General features: G+C 43.8%; 1 protein-coding gene and 1 long non-coding RNA gene across 2 annotated transcripts in view; one reads left to right on the forward strand and one right to left on the reverse strand.

The window, feature by feature from the left end:
* The window catches only part of arid1b (AT rich interactive domain 1B (SWI1-like)), a 633019-nt gene extending 625420 nt beyond the window's left edge, over positions 1 to 7599 (reverse strand). Inside the window, exon 1 of the mRNA XM_038808360.1 lies at positions 5957 to 7599. Coding sequence (XP_038664288.1) covers positions 5957 to 7240 — 1284 coding nt within the window. The 5' untranslated portion in view covers positions 7241 to 7599. The remainder of the gene's footprint in view (positions 1 to 5956) is intronic.
* LOC119971974 overlaps positions 6210 to 25575 on the forward strand; it is a 32022-nt gene continuing 12656 nt past the window's right edge. Inside the window, exons 1-2 of the long non-coding RNA XR_005461958.1 lie at positions 6210 to 6324; positions 14471 to 14531. This is a non-coding gene — a long non-coding RNA (uncharacterized LOC119971974). The remainder of the gene's footprint in view (positions 6325 to 14470; positions 14532 to 25575) is intronic.

Consider the following 25575-nt stretch of genomic DNA (forward strand, 5'->3'; position numbering starts at 1 on the left):
ATCTTGCATATTCATAATTTAATACATTTAATCATCTTTATTGTCACAAGAAGGCTTATATTAACACTGCAATGAAGTTACTGACAAAAGCCCCCAGTCGCCACATTCCAGTGCCCGCTCGGGTACACAGAGGGAGAATTCAGAATGTCCAAAGTACCCAACAGCACGTCTTTCGGGACTTGTGAAGGAAACCAGAGCACTCGGAGGAAACCCACAGACATGGGAGAGCGTGCAGACGCTGCAGTGACCCAAGCTGGGAATCGAATCCGAGACCCTGGTCACTGTGAAGCAACAGTGCTTAACCACTGTGCTACCGTGCCACTAACTCCCTGAATGTTTTTTATCTTATTTTTAGCCATGTTTTCTTTCAGGTGGTTACCTTTCAATGGTCTAAGAAAAAACAACTTACCAGAGAGCAAAACTAAACAGAATTAGTAATACTTTTTCTCCCCTTAACTGTTTGGCATTTGAAATTCCCAGAGTCACTTCACAAGGTGCTTGAAATTTGGGTGTTGAAAAAACATTAGGTCGAACATTTAATACAAAGGATGTCAGTCACCATGCAATTTGTACAAGAAAATTCTGCTGGCAATCAACTATCGCCACAAAACTTTTCATGAAAATTAACAACTGTCACTGCATTATGATGGAAGAATTTCCTCCATGAAATGTAACCATTTTATGATTTGTCAGTTAATGGTCCAGTTTATGGAAAAATTCTGAAATATTTTTGGATCTCCCTTTGTCACTGAAGGCAATAACGGTTCTACGAGTTATACTTCCTTTCAAGTGAACATTCTTAATACAAGAGTGTCATGTGAGAGTATCTTTGAGAAATGGGTGTTTATAAAAAGGTGTGTGTATAAATATCTGCAGTGAGAGTACCTTTAAGAAATAGGTGTTTATTACTGCAGTGATGGCAGAGAGTCGGTGGAGCTGGGCTGTCTGTCAGCTTTTTGCTTTAGGCTGTTTGCTGCAGGGTGTGTTTTAGTTTCATTTTCAGTATTGGAGCTAAAGCCAGACAGAGCAGGTGTACTGTTGATCTCTCTGCCATGAAAAGACTCTCTTGATCATTTGGTGAATTCAGAATTATAAATGTTCTCAGCAGTGAATGTAAACCTGATATGCTTCTGTTAAAAGGGGTTTCTTCTGTCTTCTGGATGTTGTTTGGGAAGTTATTAAGGATTACTTAGTGTTGTATTCTTTGGGGGTTGTATTTGAATTAATGTTTGCTAAGATGTTCACTTTGTTTTAAAAAGGTTAACTTGAATTCATAGAATAAACATTGTTTTGCTTTAAAAAATACTTTACCCATTTCTGCTGCACCACTCCTGTAGAGTGGGCCATGTGCTCCCCACACCACAAACTATTAAAAAGTTGTGGGTCAGGTGAACTCCATGATACACTTTGGGGTTCTCTAAACCCTGGCCCATAACAAGAGTCTGAATGCAGAGTATTAACAGTTTAATTAAACGCAGGGGACATCACAACTGTGGTTCTTTCAGTCTTACAGAATATCACACATGAGTATCGGCAACACTGCATGATCTACATCTAAAATTATTTTTCACCCGTATCCCTCTGGAAGGAAAACAGACGCGTTTTTAGTCTTATTTAACATCACTATGTAAAATGAGCGAATAGGCGAGCTATCCCCACAAATAAGTCAACCTTTCAAATCCTCCCTCCCTAATGGTACAATACCATTTCAGCAACTTAACTGAAAATATCCCATTGCATTTTCCTATTAACTCTGGCACCAAAGCTCATTACAAACAATAACAGCTTACTTCATCTTCCACCCTCAATGACAGCTATTGATACCAAATGACAGCTATTGATACCAAATAGGTTTAAGTAGGGCGACAACGCTGCAAAAGGAAAACTCAATTTGTTCAACCATGATATGCTGTGCTGTGGCTCTAGATTACTCCTGTTTAAATTCCAAAGTTTAGCCTTGCAACAAATAGAGATCAAATGAAGCCCAGCTAGTTCTCTTTGCCCAATTCAAGAGGTAAAAATTAAAAAGACATTCTCTCTGAACAGCAGCTCCACACCAATTGTGTTTGTAGATTGATAACGTCTTATGAAGTTTATTATTTAAATTTAAAGTCCCAATTACAGGGCAATTTAGTGTGGCCAATCCACCTCCCCTGTATATCTTTGGGTTGCAGGGTGAGACCCACGCAGAAACGGTGAAAACGTGCAAACTCCACACAGACAGTGACCCAGGGCCTGGATGGAGCCCGGGTCTTTGGCGCCATGAGGCAGCAGTGCTAACCACTGCGCTACCATGTTGCCTTCATGAAGTTTGGATAGGCTGCGAAAAAGGGACACTATAGTGTAGACAGTAGGCTAGTAATCACTACAAAGCCCGAAAATGAGCACCATCTCAGAGAACTCACAAAAGCAATGTGGGAGATTGCAAAAACACACAATGGTGCAAAAGAGTGATTCTTTAGAGGTAAGATGATCAGAATAGAGGAGATATAAATTGTATATTTTCCATGTCATACTGCACATTGCATAGAAACCATCAGTGGGTACAAAGAATTATACAAGTTCAATGCTAAGCGAAACTAGGGAGATTAATGGATTCCAATTCACAAGGTCAGTGACACGAGTATCAGTTTTGGCTAATAATACAGTATACTTCAAGGCTTGACCACAAACCTAGGAAAAAGCCTGGTAATTCCCTAAAAAGGAGGAAAAAAATGTGCCTCGGTGCAGCTGCGATACATAGTTGCATAGTTACAGGTCACACATAAGCTCAACATATTGGGATTCCAAGACCATAATTTCTTTGCTGGGGGTTTATGCTCACTATTTCCATTCTCAGTTGTAGAGCAGGGAGAAAAATAGCAGAACCTCAGTTGGATAACCCAAAGGTCAGTCAGTCCTTGTCTTTTTCATACACCGCCTAGTGGCCAGTGATGGAGCATAACAGCTAGAATTTCCAGCTGTACGTTTGGTTTGAAAATATATTGCGCACAGGTGGGTTGCGGGAAAGAGAAAGGAATGAGGAAAACCAGCATAGAGGCTTTGAAGCATGTTGGTTGGTTGTTCAAACTGGCCACTATACACAACTGCTTCAAGCAAGCAGGCCTTAATTATATCCAACAGGTATATTCCAAGAAAAGAAACAGTATGCAGTTTCTACTGAATTATATCAGATTTCCTTTCCAACCTTTGTACTCAGTCTCAGTGTGATGTAGCACTTGGAAGGTTTTTGAACAAATTATGCACTGTAGTAATACTAAATCATAACCCAAGTCTAAAATGAAAACAGAATCCAAAGATTAACTCACAACACCGCAAATACAAACAGATGACTTCCAAGATTTTAAAATGTTCACAATTCAACCAGGTCTGTGATAATAAAAGCTAAACATTTATTTTCACCTTAAATGGAATCTGTGAACCAAGTCAACATGATGTTATAACCTATAGACTCTGCAAAAACTAAAAACACAGCAAACTTGTTACAGGATGTGCAATTCATCAGAAATTCCTGAATCTCAACATTGGTCCTGCCTTCAGCTTAATCCACAGAGAGCTTTATATTACAAAAGCCCATTAGTAGATGATAATTTCCAAACACAATAAAACATATTTCATAATCAACTTGCCCAAAAAGCATATTTAATAATCATCTGGCTCAGATACTCAAGATAATGCCAAGATTTTTCCAATTAACTAATTATCCAAACATCAGTATTAGTTACAGGAACAAAATAAAGGTTTTGATAGCAGCAAACATTCTCATTAAACAGTGTAGGAGGACAAAATCTGTAAGTCTGACTTTCTTTTGTAATTTAAATGGATTAAAATATCATATTATTCTTTACACGTTAGTGAAATCCTGATAATTTAAAAATTAACTAGAATTTTTAAACAAATAATTTGATAACTATGGTTTTAAATATATTCAAATAGATCCAATCACTCCATCCCAAACAATTGGCACAAAGAAATTGCTTTTACTACCTCGGATCAACTGCCTTACAGAATTATGAAACATCGCAAAACACTTTTCCTATGATGTGCCAATTTGAGCTTCATTAAAATAATTATTTTATTTTCTGCCTTTCTCCTGAAGAGAGCAACTCATGCAGGATTCCAGACACCAGCAACTCTTCAAAACTTCCCTCAAATGGCATATTTTATGTCTAAAATCCACAGATGCTGGACAGTTCATCACCACTTAGTAAGGATGCCATCACACTCCAGTACAAACCTGTTCTTCAGGGTTAAACAAATGTTCACCAATCTTCAGCTCTTTTGCCAAAGAGGTTGAAACTACTCATGGAATTCACTTAAGTTGCAACTATCAGGACATGGCATTGTGGCACAGTGGTTAGCACTGCTACCTCACAGCTCCAGGGACCTGGGTTCAATTCCGGCCTTGGGTGACTGTCTGTGGGAAGTTTGCACTTTCAAGTCTGCGTGGGTTTCCTCCAGGTGCTCCGGTTTCGTCCCACAGTCCAAGGATGAGCAGGTTAGGTGGATTGGCCATGCCAAATTGTGTCCAGAAGGTTAGGTTGGGTTACGGGGATAGAGTGATAGAGTGGAGACGTGGGTTATGGGTGCTCTTTCCAAGGACCGGTGCAGACTCGATGAGCTGAATGGCCTCCTTCTGCACTGTAAATTCTATGATTCTCTGCATAATGGAGATGGAATTGAACCTAGTTACCATAAGAACTCAGATAGAAGTGATTTTTCAAAAAAATAAATTTAGTTTAGAAGTAAAGTCATAATACTACATTACTACAATTGACGTTGAATCAAAAGCAGTAACATGTATGATGCAGTACTCCTTGGACAATATAAAGTATTTTTTGAATGAATTAAGACATAATAATCACTTGTACAAATTTAATTTCATGAATATTTTAATAAAGTGCTAATCAGCTCTAGTGTACTTAGCAATTAGTCGGATAAGCATATTTCTTGGTCATGGGGAATGGGTTTTGAAACATATGGAACAATATATTACTGTTTCATAAAATTACTAATACGTACAATTAATGCTTGATTTTATTAAATTGACACAAGCTGTTTATTACAGAACAATATCAATATTTTTTCAACAGCTTGATTTTGAAGAAATTATTTTTCTGGCGTAGGTCGAATTTAAATTAAGTGCCTTTTTTAATGCAATTAATGTAGAATGAAAACATTAGATTTTAAAATAAGTCTCGGGGTGTTGGGGGAGGGGTTGTGAAGAGGGGGCGAGAGATATATTTTTTCCTATATTTCAATGGTTTAAGCGCTGTGTAAATTGCGTGGATTCTTGGAGAATGTGCAATGTGGATTTGTGATGTTCAGCAACTTGTGTTTACATCAGCACTGATAAATACCCAGTGGTGAGTGTGAGAGCCAATCAGATGGCAGATTAGATGTCAACTCGGAGGCAGCTGTCTGGAGACTCGATTCCAGGCCTTTTACCTCCACAATTCAAATTGCAAACCTTGCAAAAGAAGGTGAAGAGACTAGAGTGCGAGCTGAACGGAGCTGCCAGTTTTCACACACCATGAAACAAAAATCAACCTGACCTGCCCAGAGGGCAAAAATAACATACAGAGAGATGGGTGGGGTCAACAAAAAACATCCCAGATAGCAGTTTAAAACGAATAAAAGAAAATTTAACTGATTTAATATAGAAGTACCCAATTGGAACTTGTACGTTATCAGATCAGTGCAAAAATAAAACCCCGCACAGCGGACACCCTTCGTTTGGTGCAAAAAGGCAGCGCCAACTCCCCGCAAACGGCGTTTCCAAACAAAATGAGTCGTTAAAACTCTCCTTTTTCAGCAAGAGGTGATAGGAAAGATAGCGCGGCCTATGCCCCTGACCAGCACTTCAAGGACTGCTTTCTCTCTAATGTCTTCACATCGCACAACACCAGCTCTGCTCCCACTGCAGGGTGAAAGACACACACTCAGGCCGCTTTACCTGTGTTCTGCCCAGAGGCTGCGCCGAGCTGCCGGGGCTCATGGCCGGGTGGCTGCGAGCTTGTCCTGCCACTGCTGCTCCTCCACCGCCGCCTCCTCCCCAGGCTTGGCTGCTCCCTACTCCGTAATGACTGCCCATATCGCTCCCTTTGAGCGAAGCGCCAGGGTTGCTGTAGTCCGGAAAGCCGTACCCCCTCATGGGGCTGGGGGAGGTCAGAAGCTGATTGAGGGTCGGCGTCGCCCCCGAGTGCTGGCTCTGGCCTGAGTAACGCTGAAATGCCCCGGCCAGAGTCGGCTGCTGCTTGCCGTGGTGGTGATGTTGGTGGCCGCTGTTGGTGGCCGTGCTGGCTCCCAGATTGTTGGCCCTGGGTGAGTTCATCATGCCGTAGCCGGGGCTGCTGTAGGCCGGCCTATAGCCCGAGTAATGGTTGTAGTTGTTGGAGTAGCCGTCGTGAGAGTTGTGCAGCGGGCTGGCACTCAGCTCCAGGCTGCTGGAAGGGTGAAGCCCAAGCCCGGGGCTTTGTTGTCCGCCATGTTGATCGAAGTAAGGTCCGGGACCGGGGCCTGTTCCTGCCGCCGCTGCCCGGTAATAATTGTTATAATCGGATAGGCCGGGCGCCGGGCCCGTTTGGTTAGTTGATCCCGCGGCTGCCGGGTGCTCGTACCTCTGGTCACCCATTTTCAGCAGTTGGTCGTCAGCCTTGTTGTTGTTGTTGCCCTGGTTGTCGGCGGTTAACAAGATGTTGTCTTTACTGCCGCCTCCATGTTGAGTCTCTGCCCCGCCGCCTCCTTCTCCTTGGTGATGGGGAGAAAGCAACAACTCTGCGCCGGCGGCTTTCAGCTTGTGATTGGGAATGATCCCCGCCTCGCTGGCCGCGGAGGACGAGGAGGTGGATGCCGAGGAAGGCGAGGCCGAGGCGGCTTCTTTGTGCGTTGGCTCGGGGTTGGGGTTGGACGAGGCCAAGCCCGGGTCTCCAGCAGCGCCGCCGTTGTTATTCGCCGGGCCGGGGCCGGGGCCCGAGGAGTTGGCCATGTTGAGCTCGCCGTGGTGCTGCTGGTGGGGATGGTGGTGGTGTCGGGGATGGTGAAGATGATCAACGCTGTTCAAGTTCAAGCTGCCGCCGCCACTGGGATCTCCGCCGCTGCCACTGAGCCCTCCTCCCGCAGCCTGGGCTGCCGGTTTTCCGCTGCTGATGCTGTCAGGGTCTCGGTTACTCAGGCCGGGGCTGCCGCCACTGCTGTTACTGTTGGCCGTAGCTGCTGCTACTTGAGCGGCCATGATCATCTCTCAGAAAATCCAGTCAGAGAGCGAGGAGGGGAGCAGGGAGAGACACAGACACGTCTGCTTCTTCTCTTCCTTTTACACCCGATCATTAAATATTATTAAAAAGAGAAAAAAAAAACTCGTCCTCCTCCAGTTTGAAAGCAAAAGAAAAAAGGCTCACGCTCTCTTTTGTTGCATGATGATTATTATAATATATTAAATTCTATTTTCTATTCTTCCGTTTTGCTAAATAGGTAGAAAACTTTCTCTAGATCTGTTTTAAAAATCAAACTTTCCTTTCCTCTCTAACCCGGATATGGGTAAATACATGTCTAGCTGAGCCTCTGGCCCAGCATGGCATGAGGACTCCAACAACTATTATCCATTCCTCTGATTACTGCACATCAGCTCGAAAACATGGGCTGGAGCCTCAGACATAGACCGCACAATATTGGCCTTTCAAAATATAATTTTATTTTCAATTTTGAAACAATGGATTCCAATTTGTCATATCCTTTCTGATATTTATAATCCACCTTTTAAACATGTACAGGGTGTGTTAACATACAATTATTTTTAAACCTCTTAATTTTCAAATTTTATATGATACATATCAATGGTCTGAATTACTACATTTAGTTCACTTTTATGAGTCTTCAATAATTTGTCGCTATTTACTGTGATTCGCAAAAGTAATTGTTCTGCATTGAATGTATCTTCCCCGAAGCTTTAAACATTATAGAACTGACCCTAAAACAAACAAAATGTCCTTACTATTAACTATTCTAACTTGGTTTCCAATTTAGAAAAGAGCAGTTTCTGGTCATCATTGTCTATATAAAATGATAATGGTTGGCTTTATGAAATGATAATGGTTATCTTTATAAAATGATAATGGTTATCTTTATAAAATGATAATGGTAGTTTAAAGGTTTCGCTACACAAACCGTATTATTTTAAAACCATCTAAGAGGTGTATACATATTTTTAATACTTGTTGCAAATATTGCTGTTAAAATATATTTAGGACTAAATTCCTTTCGTTATTCCCCATTCCAAGAGTGATCTATGTTTCCTTTTACATTGCGTGTGCCAGAATGATCCACTCCAGTTCTTCCCTCTCTCCCTGCCCCGGGTTCAATCTATTTCGCTCTAGCCTCAGAGTTAGACATAATCACAGGATCACTGGATCCTTACGCTATTAACTTATACACATCTGCCAGCATCCAAATCAAAACTCTGCCAGCAAAAAATATTCATCCAAAAACTACTTATCCCAGACTTGTGTGGCAACTCACATCTGAGAATGAGGATTAAGAAAAATCAAGGAAAAATAGCACGGACTATTTTCTCTAATGTGTCCTTTCCTTCAGTGTAATGAACAACATTCCTAGGTTGAAGCATTCTCTACTCTGCTCAGTGCCTATTTGCTGTTCCCCTACACTCCCTCTGGAGGTCTTTTTACATTGAAAACAAATTTGAAAATTCGTTATTTTAAATCTAAAAATGGTGTATGATATTTATTTCCATTTGGTTTAAGGCGCCAGTGAAACCCGTTTCAGAAGTTTTCACTCAGATCCCACCAGTTTTTTTCATTTACCCTAATGAAAGGGAGTAGCTTGCAATTGCTTCACACGCATCAATAGTTGTCAGTAAAATCAAACTGACGTCAGCCCTGGGTAAAAGATATGTCCCTTTTGTTCTCCTTTTTCCCAATTTGCAATCAAATAATCCAGACGTTTGCAAAATGAACCTTTATTGCAAATAAATGTGAAGTTTGCAATGGTGATCCAGCGATATTTTTGTATGAAATAAAATGGATGTGGAAGCCTTTTTGATCTTTATGTCTCCCAGCGTCAGTTGGGTTCAGTTATGCCGGAAGGTTAGTTGCAAATCCTGGCTGATCTGAAATTCGATCAACAGAGGCAAGGGGCAAAGAAAAGACATTTCAATGCAAATCGATGGGACTGATGACGCCCACAACAGTTGCATATACAATATTGTAAATAAACTGACAGGTCGCACAGCTAGATCACAGAATTTAAACAGAAAGAATGAGACGAATAGCAATTCGGGCAGTATTTTTTCAGAGGGAGGAAACTAATTCCTTCAAACAACCACATTATGGTTTGCTGTGTACTTCTGGCTGCGTCGCGGAAGTAAAATAGATTGCTTAGACAGCACAATTTAACTTTTAAGCATAATAAAAAGAAAACATGGTCTTATAACAACCACTTCAATGCAATTCAAAGCTGCACGCATTTTTAATCATACATTATTTACAGTGCTAACCATCAAGATCTACTGCCCCTCTGATAAGAGGCATTTAAAGAGATGTTTACTTAGCTTGAGAGTTATTGTCATTACTCATATTTTTATTTAAAAATTAAAAATGCCTTTTGTTACAATAAATTTCGGGTAGTGTGGAACAACAGCAAATTTCTCCATCTTCATGACATTTTGTGAAAACGTTTTTAATATCAAAAAAGTTGAAGTATAATATAATTGGTGTATCTTACCTTGGGGGAAAGACTAGATTTTGTCAAATTTCTTATTAATCAATTCATGTCTATCTCATTCATAATTTTGTATAACATTTCTTGCAACTGTTGCTTGCAGCAAGTTGTGCTTATATAGCACCTTTAGCAAATTAGGGTATTAAAAGATCCCAAGGTGCCTCACAAGAGCATCATCAGTCAAAATTCGACATCAAGCCACATACGGTGATATTAGGACAAGTGACCAAATGCTTGGTCAGAGGGATATTTTAAATGGGAACATCCTAAGGCAAAAAAAGAAGCGTGTATATTTAGGGAGAGAACTCAAGAGCATAGAGCCTTAGGCAAAAAAAAAAGGCATCGCCATCAATGGTGGGGCAATGGAAATCGTGAATACACAAGAGGAACCCAAGGCTGAGAGAGGCGGCTGAGATAGGGAGGAACTAGGCCATAGAGGGATTTGGAAAAAAGAATGAAAATTTTTGAGGTTGAATAAACTTGGTTTGTTCTCACTGGAACGAAGGAGGTTGAGGCGCGACCTGATAGAGGTCTACAAAATTATGAGGGGCATAGACAGAGTGGCTAGTCAGAGACTTTTTCCCAGGATAGAGGGGTCAATTACTAGGGGGCATAGGTTTAAGGTGCGAGGGGCAAGGTTTAGACGAGATGTACGAGGTAAGTCTTTTACACAGAGGGTAGTGGGTGCCTGGAACTCGCTGCCGGAGGAGGTGGTGTAAGCAGGGACGATAGTGACATTTAAGGGGCAGCTTGACAAATACATGAATAGGATGGGAATAGAGGGATACGGACCTTGGAAATGTAGAAGATTTTATGCAGCATGGTCGCCGCAGGCCTGGAAGGCCGAAGGGCCTGTTCCTATGCTGTATTTTTCTTTGTTCTTCTTTGTAAATTCAAGGCATTGGCAAATTAAGAATCAACATGGGTCAATGAGCACAATGACGTTGGTGAACAGAATTTGGCGTAAGTTATGATACAAGCAGCCGAGAATAGGATGAGTTCAAGCTTATAAAGGATAAAAGATGACTGACCAGGAGAGCTTTAGAATAGATAACCCTGGTGGTGACAAAAGCATGGGTGAATGTTTCAGAAAAGATGAGCTGAGGCAAGGGAAGAGACATTGAGATGGTGGATTTTAAAGAGTTGCTGTTGAGTGGTCTTGTTATTGAAGAGTATGAGGTCAGAAGCTCAGCTTGAGGGCAGAATGTGGCGCAGTGGTTAGCACTGGGACTGTGACGCTGAGGACCCAGGTTCAAATCCCGACCCTGAAAACTGTCCGTGTGGAGTTTGCACATTTTACCAATGTCTGCATGGGTTTCACCCCCACAACTCAAAGATGTGTAAGTTAGGTGGATTGGCCATGCTAAATTGGCCCTTAATTGGAGAAAACAATAATTGTGTACTCTAAAAAAAAATTTTAAAGCTCAGATTGGGATAAAATAAAATGCTAAGATTGCGAATGATCTGGTTCAATGTCAGAGTTTTTATGTCAATCTATTGATCAATTTTCTTATGTTCAATCTTCTGCTTTCTAGAAAGTTATTTTCAGTTGTAATGTTTGGTTATTAACGATCACGTAACACAATTCTTTCCTTAATTACTATTTTCTCCCCACTCACACAGTTTCTAGCCAACCTCAATCCAGAAAGAAATTCCACAGATAGTTCATTCAAATACTCCATTATGTATGTACAACATAACTTTTTTTTAAATCAGAAAAGGATTCATAGGTTCATAGAATCATAGAAAGTTTAGGGCACAGAAGGAGGATTGGCCCATTGTGCCAGCATCAGCCAAAAAAACTAGCCACCCTCTGGGTGAAAAGTCTTTCCTCATCTCCCCTCTAATCTTTCTATCAATCACTTTAACCCTATGTCTCCTCATCACTGGCCTCTCTGCCTATCTCTGATAGGCCCTTCCTATCCACTTTATCCAGGTCCCTCACAATTTTGTACATTTCAATCAAATCTCCTCTCAGCCTCCTCTGCTCCCAAGATAACAGCCCCAGCCTATCCAATCTTTCCTTCTGGCTGCATTTTTCCAGTCCTGGCAACATCCTTGTAAATCTTCTCTGCACTTCGACAAATATACCTTTGGACTTTCCAATGACTTTATAACCTTCCACCTTTGCATGATCCTGAACACACCATCAGGCATTATGAACATTCCTGGCCATAGCCTTCCCTTAAACTTTGCAACCCAAACTAGACAGAAAAAGTCTAACATTCTGAACTACACAACCATTGTACAAGTTCCACGTGCAAATGCAAGGCCCACATTTCATAGTAATGCAGGGTAATACAACATAATCAAGTAACCAGATTATTTCTAGGGACACTGCACCACAACACTTAATAGTGCTCGAAAATTTCTATCTGCAATGTCTCAGCTACATCCTCCAGTTTCAATGGGAGGACATTTGAATAAATGCTAATGTTCTTCATAAAGCCAGCTCCACTACCATCTAGAAGGACAAGAGCAACAGATACCTGGGAACCCCATCACCTGGAGGTTCCCCTCCAAGTCACTCACCACCCTGACTTGGAAATATATTGCCGTTCCTTCGCTGTCGCTGGGACAAAATTTTGAAACTCCCTCTCTAACAGCACAGTGGGTGTACCTACACCTGAAGGACTGCAGGGGTTCACCACCACCTTCTGAAGAGCAACTAGGGATGGGCAATAAATGCTGGCCTAACCAGCAACACCCAAACCCTGTATGTAAATGAATAAAAACAAACATTCAGACAAAGTTTTTGCAAAATCAACCTTTTTAAAATAAATTTAGAGTACCCAATCATTTTTTCCAATTAAGGGGCAATTTAGCGTGGCCAATCCACCTACCCTGCACATCTTCGGGTTGTGGGGGCGAAACCCACGCAAACACGGGGAGAATGTCCACACGGACAGTGACCCAGAGCCGGGATTGAACCTGGGACCTTGGCGCCGTGAGACAGCTGTGCTAACCCACTGTGCCATTGTGGTGCCCGGGTTGTAAAATCAACTTTGATGGTCTGGACAATATGTCCGGGTGGCCAGAAACTCCACTCACTCTCATTCCAGGTCCTATTTTCTCATCTCTCAAATGGCCAACATTTCAGTGGAGTATAATGAAAGTGCTTCAAAGATGCTCTGAAGCTCTACTTAAGGTGCGGCAGCTTTGACAATAAAGACTGGGAGGAGCTTTCTACCAACTGTTCAAAATGGCGACAATTTATCCATCAGGTTTTTTCACGCTTTAAATGTAAACACCTTAATAGCGAGGCAGAGCGGCAGCAGAGAATGAAAGAAAAAAAAGCACTCATTTATTCCGGATCCAATTACCTCATGGAACATCCCATCCCATGTGCTCAATTATATACAGATTGAGAATAGGCCTGTTCAGTTACATGAAGACCCATACCAGAAACCCGCAACCTTATGTACATATGATCCTTAAATCGAGGGACAGCTGCAACCAACAACAATAACAGCAACAGGCTGCAGACCACTACAATTTCTCTTTCCACCCACCAGCACCAATCCCCTAAATATCAAACTCCACCATTCCATCCAAGCTCCAATGAATATTTGTTTTTCTTTTTGACCCAAGCTTCCTCTACCAGTTCAATTCATTCTCTGTCATTATATGAATCCTACTCATGTCAGCATTGCTCTTGCCCCACATGCTCTCTTATTCCAAACTTTGATCCTTTTACTATCCTTGCTCAGTGTGCTCCCCGCTCCAAGTTGAGGTATTTATTCAATTCTACCCTTTGTCCTGGTCAACGCCCACCTTAGCTATCAACAGTTGCTCTCATGAATTTTTTAAAAATATCATGGGCATTTTGATTTGTTTCATTACAGTAAATCCAAACATATTTAATTATGATTTATGCTGTTGAGTAGCAAGCACATAGCTTGTAAATACTTTTCAAAAGGAACCAGAAATGTAGCACAAGTACAAAAGTAAACAGATTTGCAAGCAAATTATTTATGACAAAAAAATGAGTTTAATAAATAATGCGGTGTGAGGTACAAATGGAATAAAAATAACTGTGGTGAAAATTGATTATTTTAACGTATTTGTTAGTATTTTAAAATTAATGGCATTATTTTGTGTCACCAATATTGCAGAAAATAATAGGTAGAAATTGCTGAGCATATTATAAAAACAGTGGCGTAAATTCTGGAATGACAATTTCCACAGATGATTTTACAAAAAAAAAGACCATATTATGTTGAAAATGCATATAAGAAGTCAGAAAGTATGTGCATACATCAGTAAGATTTTACAAATCATGAAATGATTGTGTCTTTGATAATTAAGATGTATTGACTAAGTGTCCCTACAATGTTCAAAACCTTTTCTTCAAATTAACTATGTTTTCATCCTAAAATCATTCAGTTCCACATCTCATCCAAGTCTGCCACAAATTCCTCCTTAACTTCTGATTCCAATGTCCCTTGAAACTCAGCAGAAAGAAATGCATGGTTTTCAATGGAAGGTGTGGCTCTCTCAGTGCCAATTTTCTTAATTGGATTGGATTCCAGTGGTAACAATCCAATTGAGAGTTTAGCAATATCATTACACGAATTGGCTGATGTGTTCGACTATAGAGCGCAGACTATGACTTTAATAGTATAGAGCTAAATATAAGCTTTTTACTCTGAAAAGCCTATTTATATATTATGATTACAGCAATGCTAGGTTGACTCTTTCTATAAACTAATCAAACAACATTGTGCTTGCTCAGAAACTCTTGCATGATTTGGACCAAGCCAGATGATACATTAATCCACTGAGCCGCCAGCCAGGTAAGTAAAAAAATAAATGAAAGAGAATAATTTTTAATAAAGATAAAAATATAAAAATATGATTAGGGCTGTTGGAAGGCACAGGAATTGTGAAGTGTCATTACCCTGCATATATTCAAAGTCACACAAGCAGCACACAAACATCATACTGAGTGGTTATCTCAATGATTGGACTTGCCGCCTCGGTCTGAATGTACTTCTGACTGGCTGCACGTTCAGCAGGGGGCCCATGTGCATGTGTGACTAGCATGGTGTACAGCTAATCTACACTTCTTAAATTATTATTATTAAAGACATCCGGTTCTTCATAAAGGTGAGGAAATATTAAGGGGTTTAGCATCTATGAAAGAAGATCAATCTCCACACGCAGATGTAGTGAACTCCAACTGTGAAGAGAAGCAAGGGAGGAAATAGGATAGGCTCTGACCATCATTTTCAACTATTTCCTGGCTTCAGCCATCATGCAAGTTATCAGGAAAACTGTTATACTGTTTAAAAAGAGAGAAAGGGATTAATTACAAGTCAGTTAGCGGAACACTCATGGTGAGTACAATATTGGAAAAATTTTGAGGGACAGTATAAATTGTCAGTTTGAAAGGTGCAGATTATCAATAACAGTATGGATTTGTTGTCTAACTAATTTGATTTATTTTTTTTGAGCAGGTAACAAGGAGGGTCAATGAAAGTAGCATGCTTGATATCACCTACATAGATTTTAGCAAGGCTTTTGATCAACTCCTACATAGCAGATTTGTCAGGAAAGTAAAAGTCCATGGGATCTCAGGGAGAATGGCAAGTTAGATCCAAAATTGATTCAGTGTCAGGAGGCTAAGGATAATGGACAATGGGTGTTTTTGTGACTGGAAGGCAGGCTCCTTACTTGGTCCCTTGCTTTTCATATATGCTTCAATGATTTAGACTGATGTTTAAGAGGATGGTTAAGATGTTTTCAGAATTACAAAAAATGGTCATATAGTTGATAGTGAAGAAGAAAGGTGCAGACTGCAGGCAGTTATCAATGGACTAGACAGTTGGAGAGGAAGCGGCAAATGGAATTCAACCTCCAAATGTATGAGGTAATGCATTTGGAAAAGTAAAACAAGAGACGGAAATAACAATAAAAGGTAGGATGCTGAGAAATGTAGAGGAATAGAGGAACCTTGGAATGTAGGTCCACAGATTCCTTAAAGCAGCAGGACAGCTAGAAAAAGTGATTAAGGAGGCATATGAGATCATTTACTTTGTTAGCTAAAGCAGTTATGAATATCATAATTCATATGTCTTAGAATATAACTTTTAGCTTTAGGAATAAAAGTTTTAACTGTAGAAAATGGGGCCATCTGATTGAGAAACTGATAAGCAACCCTGAAATAAATTAAAATAAGCTTGGAGTTAATTTTAGTTAAAAGCTAAACTATGTTTATCTTGCAAGGTCAGACCTGGTAGTGAAAAAACTTGAACAATGGATGACTAATTTCCGGAGCTCTTGGTAGAACCAGGGTGTTTATTGTTACCTCCAAAAAAAGAAGCTAAAGTTGGACATTCTGGGAAAGAGGGTCATAAAACTCCATTGAAAATATAAATTATTCATCTGGTTCCCCAGAATCAAGGAAAACTTTGGAATTGAAAGATAGTTCATTTGCATTTCGATCTGGGAATATGGGTCATGTTGCCATAGGGATAGTGATTCAGGATGAAGCTTTGATTAGAAGGTTATATTTATAAATTTATGTATGTTTGCAAACAGAAGCAGGTGATTCAGTTTGGGAACCAACAGAGGGAGTTGTAGCTTTGCATTTGCAAAAACTGCATCTTACCTTATTGAGAGAGCCAATGAGAGATGATAATCAGTTAGGCCTGCATTTCAAGCATAGAAAATACTAAGTTCATCATCACCACATGGAAGGTGAATGGGGCTCTATCTCAGTTTGGTATTCATGATGGAACAGCCGCTGGGTTACAGCTAGCGGAAGAAATTTACAGTGGTCCTCACAGTGCCTTGTGGCACAAAGCAGTCTCTTTGAATACTTAGCTTAGAAAAAGCAGACTTGGAAAAGTGTTTGAACTGTATGTCCAAAGCCAGGACAAGGTTCCACAGTTACGAGGTCTTTAAGAAAATTAGAGGATCAAAGGCAAACAGTTCAAGAAAGGATCCCCCAATTGGTATTTTGAGGAATAGCTGGAATACTGAGAAGAATGAAAGTAAATTCCGGAGGGTTGTTCCATGCCTTAGGGTTGGTCCAATGGAAAGTCAATGAACCTTCAAGATTTTGTAAGACAGGGGAATTCTTTAGTGCATAGTTAAAAAGTAGAACTGAGTTTATAACATAAGTCTTTTTCAGCTTTAGTGTTAAGTTTTTTAAAAAATCCTTTTGTTCTCCATATTTTCAACATTTTCATCAAATAAACAACAAAAATGGGCAGCATGGTGGCACAGTGGTTAGCACTGCAGCCTCACGCCGCCGAGGCCCTAGGTTCGATCCCGGCTCTGGGTCACTGTCCGTGTGGAGTTTGCACATTCTCTCTGTGTTTGCGTGGGTTTCGTCCCCACAATGCAAAATTGTCCCTTATGGGACAATTGGAAAAAAAGAATTGGGTACTCTAAAGTTTTTTAAAAACAACAAAAGAGAAATAAGACAAACACGATAACAATCCCCCGGAAACAACAGGTCCCTCAATATATAATCCAATACATCCATTCGTGCATTCCAAGTAAAAGTTAACAACAAAACAGTGAAACTGTAAACCCACCCTCCCCCCATTAATGTTCAATGGCAACCAGTTCCTTAAAGTGCACAACAAACAGTCCCCATGGATTGTAGAACCCCCCCCCTTAACCTCCCTCAGCTCAAATTTCAACTTCTCAAGGGTCAGAAATTCAAGCAGGTTGCCGCGTCAAGCTGAGGCACAGGGCAGAGAAGCTGACCTCCACCGCAACAGGATCGGTCTTGGGGTTATCAGCAAGGTGAAGGCTAAAACATCTGCCCCGCACCAGCCTGCAGCTCGGGCCAGTCTGACACCCCAAAAATGGCCTCGAAGGGACCCAGTTCCAAGCCCACATGTAGTACCCCTGAGATGATACTGAAGACCTCCCTCCAATACCTCTCCAGCTTCGGACAGGACCAAAACATATGTACATGGTTTGCGGGGCCTCTTCACACAGTTCTCACAGACATCCTCCACCCCCTCGAAGAGTCGGCTCAGCATCGCTTTTGTTAGGTGCGCCCTATATATGGGTTGCACAAGTGGATAGCACTGTGGCTTCACAGCTCCAGGTTCGATTTCCGGCCGGGTCACTATCTGTGTAGAGTCTGCATGTTCTTTCCCCTGTCTGCGTGGGTTTCCTCCGGGTGCTCCGGTTTCCCCCCACAGTCTAAAAGTGTGCAAGTTAGGTGGATTGGCCATGCTGAATTGCTCTTAGTGTCCAAAAACGTTTCGGAGGGGTTATTGGGATACGGGGATAGGGTGGGAATGAGGGCTTAATGTAGGTTAGTGCAGATTCGATGGGCAGAATGGCCTCCTTCTGCACTGTATGTTCTATATTCTATGTTTTATATACAACCTTCAGCTGTATCAGCCCCAACCTCACCCATGAGGTTGAGACATTCATTCATCGTAGCACCTCACATCACAAACCTTCTTCTATTACCTCCCCCCAACTCTTCTTTCCACTTGGCTTTAATCCCTTTCATAGACAATTGCCCCTGGGACCGGCCATTAAGTTCCAAAACATCGAACCTCGAGCAGGAGCCACCCAACGTGCAACTTCTTCCTACATGCTGTCACAGGAAGTCCCTAGCTTTAGTGTTAAGTTAATAATAATTGCTTTGTTTAGTTTCTTTCTATATATATAAACACAATGAAGTTTATTTTTGTGAAAAAACATGAAACCTCATGGAATAAAAACAGAAAATGCTGGGAATACTCTGCAATTAATGGCAATCTTTGGAATAAACCAAATTAATACGATAGTCAGGAGAGATTGAATGACGGAAGAGGGCTTCTAAGGCCAAAGGGAATGGTTTTAGAGCAAGAAAAGAAACAAAGAAACAAAAGATGTCCCCGGAGCAGGTGTACTGGTGACAGAAAGAAACAAAACCTGAACCAAGTAAAAGGAAAATGGAACCGAGATTATGGTCTGAAATTATTGCAGTCAATGTTGAGTAGGAAGGCTGTAAAGTGCCTAGTCAAAAGATGCGGTGCTCTTCCTGAACCTTGCGTTGAGCTTCGCTGGAACAATGCAGTAGATTTTCACAGTAGCTTCACGGATTACATAGATTACATTGAACATACAGTGCAGAAGGAGGCCATTCGGCCCATCGAGGCTATTCGGCCCATCGGCCCGTACTTCATTGCGGTGTTAATGTGAGCCTACTTGTGACAATATTAAAGATTATTATTATCATTAGATTGAGGACAGAAATGACAGTGTGAAAGCAAGGTGGGGAATTGCAATGGCAAGCCACTGAAAGCTGGAGGTTATGCGCACAGACCAAACTGAGGTGTTACCTCCTCAATAATGGGAGAGGCCAAACTGATATTGGGTAACTACTATTTACCCTATCACAGAACTTCCTTTCTCCTTGTTCCACCCATCCCTTACTCATAACCTATTACATCTCTGTCTTTTCCCAATTCTGTTAAAAGGTCACAGACCTGGAATGGGAATTAGGTTGGATAGCTGTGTTTGAGTTGGTGCAGACCCAATGGTTGAAATGTGCATTCAGGCTGCACCAGCAGCAGCAAGTCAAACTGTCCCTAAAATTGTTTCAGGGAAGGAATAAGACAATCAGTGGAGCAGTGGTTCAAAGAGAGGGCTCATAGGGCCTCTAAAGCAATGCTCGAAACCTTAGTTCATGAACATAAGAACTAGGAGCAGGAGTAGGCCATCTGGCCCCTCGAGCCTGCTCCGCCATTCAATGAGATCATGGCTGATCTTTTGTGGACTCAGCTCCACTTTCCGGCCCGAACACCATAACCCTTAATCCCTTTATTCTTCAAAAAACTATCTATCTTTACCTTAAAAACATTTAATGAAGGAGCCTCAACTGCTTCACTGGGCAAGGAATTCCATAGATTCACAACCCTTTGGGTGAAGAAGTTCCTCCTGAATTCAGTCCTAAATCTACTTCCTCTTATTTTGAGACTATGTCCCCTAGTTCTGCTTTCACCTGCCAGTGGAAACAACCTGCCCGCATCTATCCTATCTATTCCCGTCATAATTTTTAATGTTTCTATAAGATCCCCCCTCATCCTTCTAAATTCCAACGAGTACAGTCCCAGTCTACTCAACCTCTCCTCATAATCCAACCCCTTCAGCTCTGGGATTAACCTAGTGAATCTCCTCTGCACACCCTCCAGTGCCAGTATGTCCTTTCTCAAGTAAGGAGACCAAAACTGACCACAATACTCCAGGTGTGGCCTCACTAACACCTTATACAATTGCAACATAACCTCCCTAGTCTTAAACTCCATCCCTCTAGCAATGAAGGACAAAATTCCATTTGCCTTCTTAATCACCTGTTGCACCTGTAAACCAACTTTCTGTGACTCATGCACTAGCACACCCAGGTCTCTCTGCACAGCGGCATGCTTTCACAGTGGACCAGGATGCCCTCCAGGCAGACACTGCAAAGGTAATTGGAGTCGATAGTTATGGAGGCCAAAAAGAAGAGTCAGGCCCAGAAGATATGGCTGCAGTGCTGGAAGAGGTTCAGTGAGTTTAAGGTCAGTGAATGCAACTTCAAATACCCAACTTCTACCTACTGTGATGATTCACTCCTAAAGCAGAGGATAAAGTAGGAAACCAGATGCCAATCTTTTAACTTAATTCTGGATTTATTCACAGAGTGCAGCATTACATATGTGTGCCTCCTCTCCAACCACCACCCAGTGTCCCAGCAGTATTTCATGATCATGGAATCCCTACAGTGCAGAAGGAGGCAATTCTGCGCCGACCCTCCAAAGGAGCACCCCACCCAGGTCCACTCACCCGCCGTATCCCTGTAACACTACCTAACCTTTGGACACGAAGGGGCAATTTAGCATGGCCAATCCACCTGATCTGCACATCTTTGGGCTGTGGAAGGAAACCGGAGCACCTGGAGAAAACCCACGCAGACACAGGGAGAACATGCAAACTCCACACAGATAGTGACCCGAGGTCAGAATTGAATCCAGATCCCTGGTGCTGTGGGCCAGCAGTGCTAACCATTGTGCCACCCATTATACTCTTTTCAGTATACTAATTAAACAAATTAATTAATTCAATAATTAACAGCCCCTTAAAGAGCCACTGTAACAATTATTAAAAATGTTTAATATAAATTTTAAACATTAGATTAACATAACATTTTCAGGGTTGACGATGCACTTCAGCCCCTGCGGTGGCCACTGTTTGCAGAAAATCCCTGGCATATTAATGGACACCACACACTCCCTTTCCATCAACACCTCAGAATGAGTGTAACTGTGGGCAGTTGAGTAAAATGACACACTGAATCACCCAGTACCTGGACCTGTTAATGGCCACCTTGGCTGGGAGCAGGCTCACAAGATCCTCTGAGATGCTCGCCCCTCTCCACACTGGGTGGCCAAAGATCAGGGGCGGGATTCTCCACTGGTGGGATTCTCCATTTTGCCGGCGCCCGGGGGTTTCCTGATGGCGTGGGGCTGCCCCACAATGGGAAACTCCATTGACCGACCAGCGTAACGGAGAATCCTGCCGGCGGGTCGAGGCTGAAAAGTGGCGCGGTGGGGCGGAGAATCCAGCCCCGAGTGCATAGGGCTGAAGTACAAGCAAAACACGAGGAGCAGCCCCCTTACCTAATGGAACAGACGCTGCAATCTTGCACAACCTAAATACACGTGGAGCGTGGACTCCTCAAGGCAATCTTTCTTTATGTCTGGTCAAAATATATAATCAATCAATGCCCTTCACCTGCGTATTCTTAAACATAATATTACCAGACTGCATGAAACTTTCACACTGCTGAATGCACAACAACCTATCACTCACCAATTGACAATCAAGATGCATGCCTAACATTACAATGCTCCACTCACCTTAATATCCACATCTTTCAAACTTTCAGCTATTCAGCTTGTGGCGATTCACGTATGGCTACGTAAGACTGTTGTATATATGTTTACAATTGTTCTACTGTTCTATTACTATCATTACCTCCACTGTTGTATATACTGTTATTGCTGTTCTGTTATTTGTTGTACTGTTGGAATGTTGTGATTGGTGCTGCTGTTGGCTCCGCCTGTGGCTCCGCCCCTCTGAGGAGGTATAAAGCCCGTCGATCTGGGGCAGTGTTGCAGTGCGGGGGAGCTACAAGTTGGAACACTTTTAGTCTATTAAAGCATCGGTTCACTACTACTCAGCGTCTCGACTAAATTGATGTCCATCAATTTAATAGACTAAAAGTTTTTTTGATAATGGATGCTGCCCTCAAACCTGAACGTCTCAAACTGGACCCACAGGCCGCTGAAGAGTCGGCTATCTTTGATCATTGGCTCAGTTGCTTCGAGGCCTACCTCGACTCCTCGACAGCTGTGGTTTCCCCGGCACTCAAACAGCGTCTCCTCAACGCCCGGGTGAGCCACAGGATCTTTCAGTTAATCAGGGACGTGGCCTCACATACGGAGGCTGTAGACGTACTCAAGGCACAGTTTGTATGGCCGGTCAACGAGGTTCTCCTCGACACCTCCTGACCACGCGGCGTCAGCGCCAGGGTGAGTCGCTTGCATAATATCTTTGTGAATTGAGGGTACTCGCCCGCATTTGTAACTGCCGGGCGGTCTCTGCATCGGAGCATTCGGAGATAATGATTCGGAACACTTATGTGGCTGGAGTCCAGTCCAGCTATATCCGGCAGCGCCTCCTCGAAAAAGTGGCTCTCGACCTTGAGGCGACAGTGAAGCTGGCTACCTCATTAGAAATGGCTTTCCAGAGTTTCGAGGCCTTCCCGTCCAACCACGCAGCATCCTCGGGGACGTCAGAGACGAAGCCATCACCTGACCCAGGCGTACCTCACTCCTGCGCCGTGTGGCTGCCGGCCAGCTCCGGAGGACCTTGCTGTTATTTCTGCGGGCATGGCCAGCATCCCCGGCAGCGCTGCCCAGCATGCAGCGCTGCGTGTAATGAGTGCGGCAAGAAAGGTCATTTTGCGAAGGTGTGTCTGAGCCGCTCTAAAGCCCCAAAATCAAAAGCCTGTCAGGGCCGGCCTGAAGCTCACAGACCTCGCAACGTGGCATTGTGCCTGCCGGGACCGCCCCCTTCCGACGCGTCATCCGCCGCGTGCGACCCGTGGGGGCCGCCATCTTGTCCGACATCGTCGATGACGCCCTGTTGTGATCACGCTGCTGCCACAGATAGTCCTCCGCATTACCTCAGCTCGGTCCAGCTCGACCAGTCCCGGCCTTACCATCTGTGAAATTCTATGATGGCCGTCAAACTCAACGGGCAGGAGGCATCCTGTCCCTTCGACTCCGGGAGTACAGATAGTTTTGTCCACCCGGATATGGTAAGGCACTGCTCCCCCCGGGTCCTCCCCGTCTCGCCGACTATATCCTTCGCCTCCGGTTCGCACTCCGTGCAGATTCGGGGGAAGCACGATAGCATTGTGGATAGCGCAATCGCTTCACAGCTCCAGGGTCCCAGGTTCGATTCTGGCTTGGGTCACTGTCTGTGCGGAGTCTGCACATCCTGCCCGTGTGTGCGTGGGTTTCCTCCGGGTGCTCCGGTTCCCTCCCACAGTTCAAAGATGTGCAAGTTAGGTGGATTGGACATGATAAATTGCCCTTAGTGTCCAAAATTGCCCTTAGTGTTGGGTGGGGTTACTGGGTTATGGGGATAGGGTGGAGGTGTTAACCTTGGGTAGGGTGCTCTTTCCAGGAGCCGGTGCAGACTCGATGGGCCGAATGGCCTCCTTCTGCACTGTAAATTCTATAATCTATTGCGTTGCAAACCTGTCAATACAAGGCGTGGAGTACGCTAACTTTAAGCTCTACATCTTTCCTCATCTCTGCACTCCCCTCCTGCTTGGTTTAGATTTCCAGTGCAACCTCAGAAGCCTAACTCTATATTCGGGTGACCCCCTGCCCCCTCTCACGATCTGCAGACTCGCGACCCTGAAGGTCGCCCTTCCATCGCTCTTCGTGAACCTCACCCCAGACTGTAAGCCTGTCGACACCCGGGGCAGACGGTACAGTGCTCAGGACAGGGCCTTCATCAGGTCAGAGGTCCAGCGGCTCCTGGAGGAAGGGAGCATCGAGGCGAGTAACAGCCCCTGGAGAGCCCAAGTGGTGGTCATCAGGACCGGGGAGAAGAACCGGATGGTAGTCGACTACAGTCAGAAGATCAACCGGTACACGCAGCTCGATGCGTACCCCCTCCCGTGCATATCTGACATGGTCAATCAGATTGCGCAGTATCAAGTCTTCTCTACAGCAGACTTGAAGTCGGCGTACCACCAGCTCCCTATCCGGCCGGAAGACCGCCAGTACACTGCCTTCGTGTCAGACGGCCGCCTCTTCCAGTTCCTCCGGGTCCCCTTTGGAATCACCAACGGGGTTTCAGTCTTCCAACGAATAATGGACCGAATGGTGGACCAGTACGGGCTGCGGGCCACATTCCCGTACTTGGATAATATCGCCATCTGCAGCCATGACCTGCGGGACCACGACGCAAACCTAGACAAATTCCTCCGCACCACCCGACTCCTTAATTTAACCTACAATAAGGAGAAATGCGTATTCCGCACAACCCGGCTAGCCATCCTCGGCTATGTCGTGGAAAACGGTGTCCTAGGGCCCGACCCCGACCGCATGTGCCCCCTTCTCCAGCTGCCCCTTCCCCACTGCCCCAAGGCCCTGAAACGATGCCTGGGGTATTTTCGTATTATGCCTGGCGGGTCCCCAACTACGCGGACAAGGCCCGCCCACTTATTAAGTCCACCATTTTTCCCCTGACGGCTGAGGCCCGCTTGGCTTTCAACCGCATGAGAGCCGACATTGCCAAGGCCACGATGCACGCTGTGGATGAATCCCTTCCATTCCAGGTGGAGAGCGATGCGTCTGACTTTGCCCTGACCGCTACCCTCAACCAGGCAGGAAGGCCTGTCGCCTTTATTTCCCGTACCCTCCATGCCTCTGAGACTCAACACTCCTCCCTCGAGAAGGAGGCACAAGCCATTGTGGAAGCTGTCAACACTCGAGGCAATACCTGGACGGCAGGAGACTCACTCTCCTCACAGACCAACGGTCAGTTGCCTTCATGTTTAATAACACACAGAGGGGCAAGATTAAGAATGACAAGATTTTGCGGTGGAGAATCGATCTCTCCACCTATAACTACGACATCTTGTATCACCCTGGGAAGCTCAATAAGCCCCCAGATGCCCTGTCCCGCGGTATATGCGCCAGCGCTCAAACAGACCGGTTAGAGGCCATCCACAACGACATCTAACACCCGGGGGTCACCCGGCTTCTTCACTTCGTCAAGACCCGCAACCTGCCATACTCCACTGAGGACGTCAGGGCTGTGACCAGGAATTGCCAAATCTGTGCAGAGTGCAAGCCGCACTTCTATCGGACGGACAAGGCTCACCTGGTGAAGGCCTCTCGCCCTTTTAAACGCCCCAGCATGGACTTCAAAGGGCCACTCCCCTCCACTGACCGTAATGTATACTTTCTCAACGTTGTTGATGAGTACTCCCGCTTCCCGTTTGCAATCCCTTGTCCTGATATGTCCTCTGCCACTGTCATCAAGGCCCCGCGCAGTATTTTCTCCCTGTTTGGTTTCCCCGCCTATTTACATAGCGATCGGGGCTCCTCTTTTATGAGTGATGAGCTGCATCAGTACCTGCTCAGTAAGGGCGTCACCTCGAGCAGGACTACCAGCTCCAACCCCCGGGGGAACGGGCAGGTAGAGAGGGAGAATGCTACGGTCTGGAAGGCCGTTCTTCTGGCCCTACGGTCTAGAAGTCTCCCAGTCTCCCGCTGGCAGGAGGTCCTCCCTGACGCACTCCACTCCATC

The sequence above is a fragment of the Scyliorhinus canicula genome, chromosome 1 (genome assembly GCF_902713615.1).
Source record: "Scyliorhinus canicula chromosome 1, sScyCan1.1, whole genome shotgun sequence".
Classification (NCBI taxonomy): Eukaryota; Metazoa; Chordata; class Chondrichthyes; order Carcharhiniformes; family Scyliorhinidae; genus Scyliorhinus; species Scyliorhinus canicula.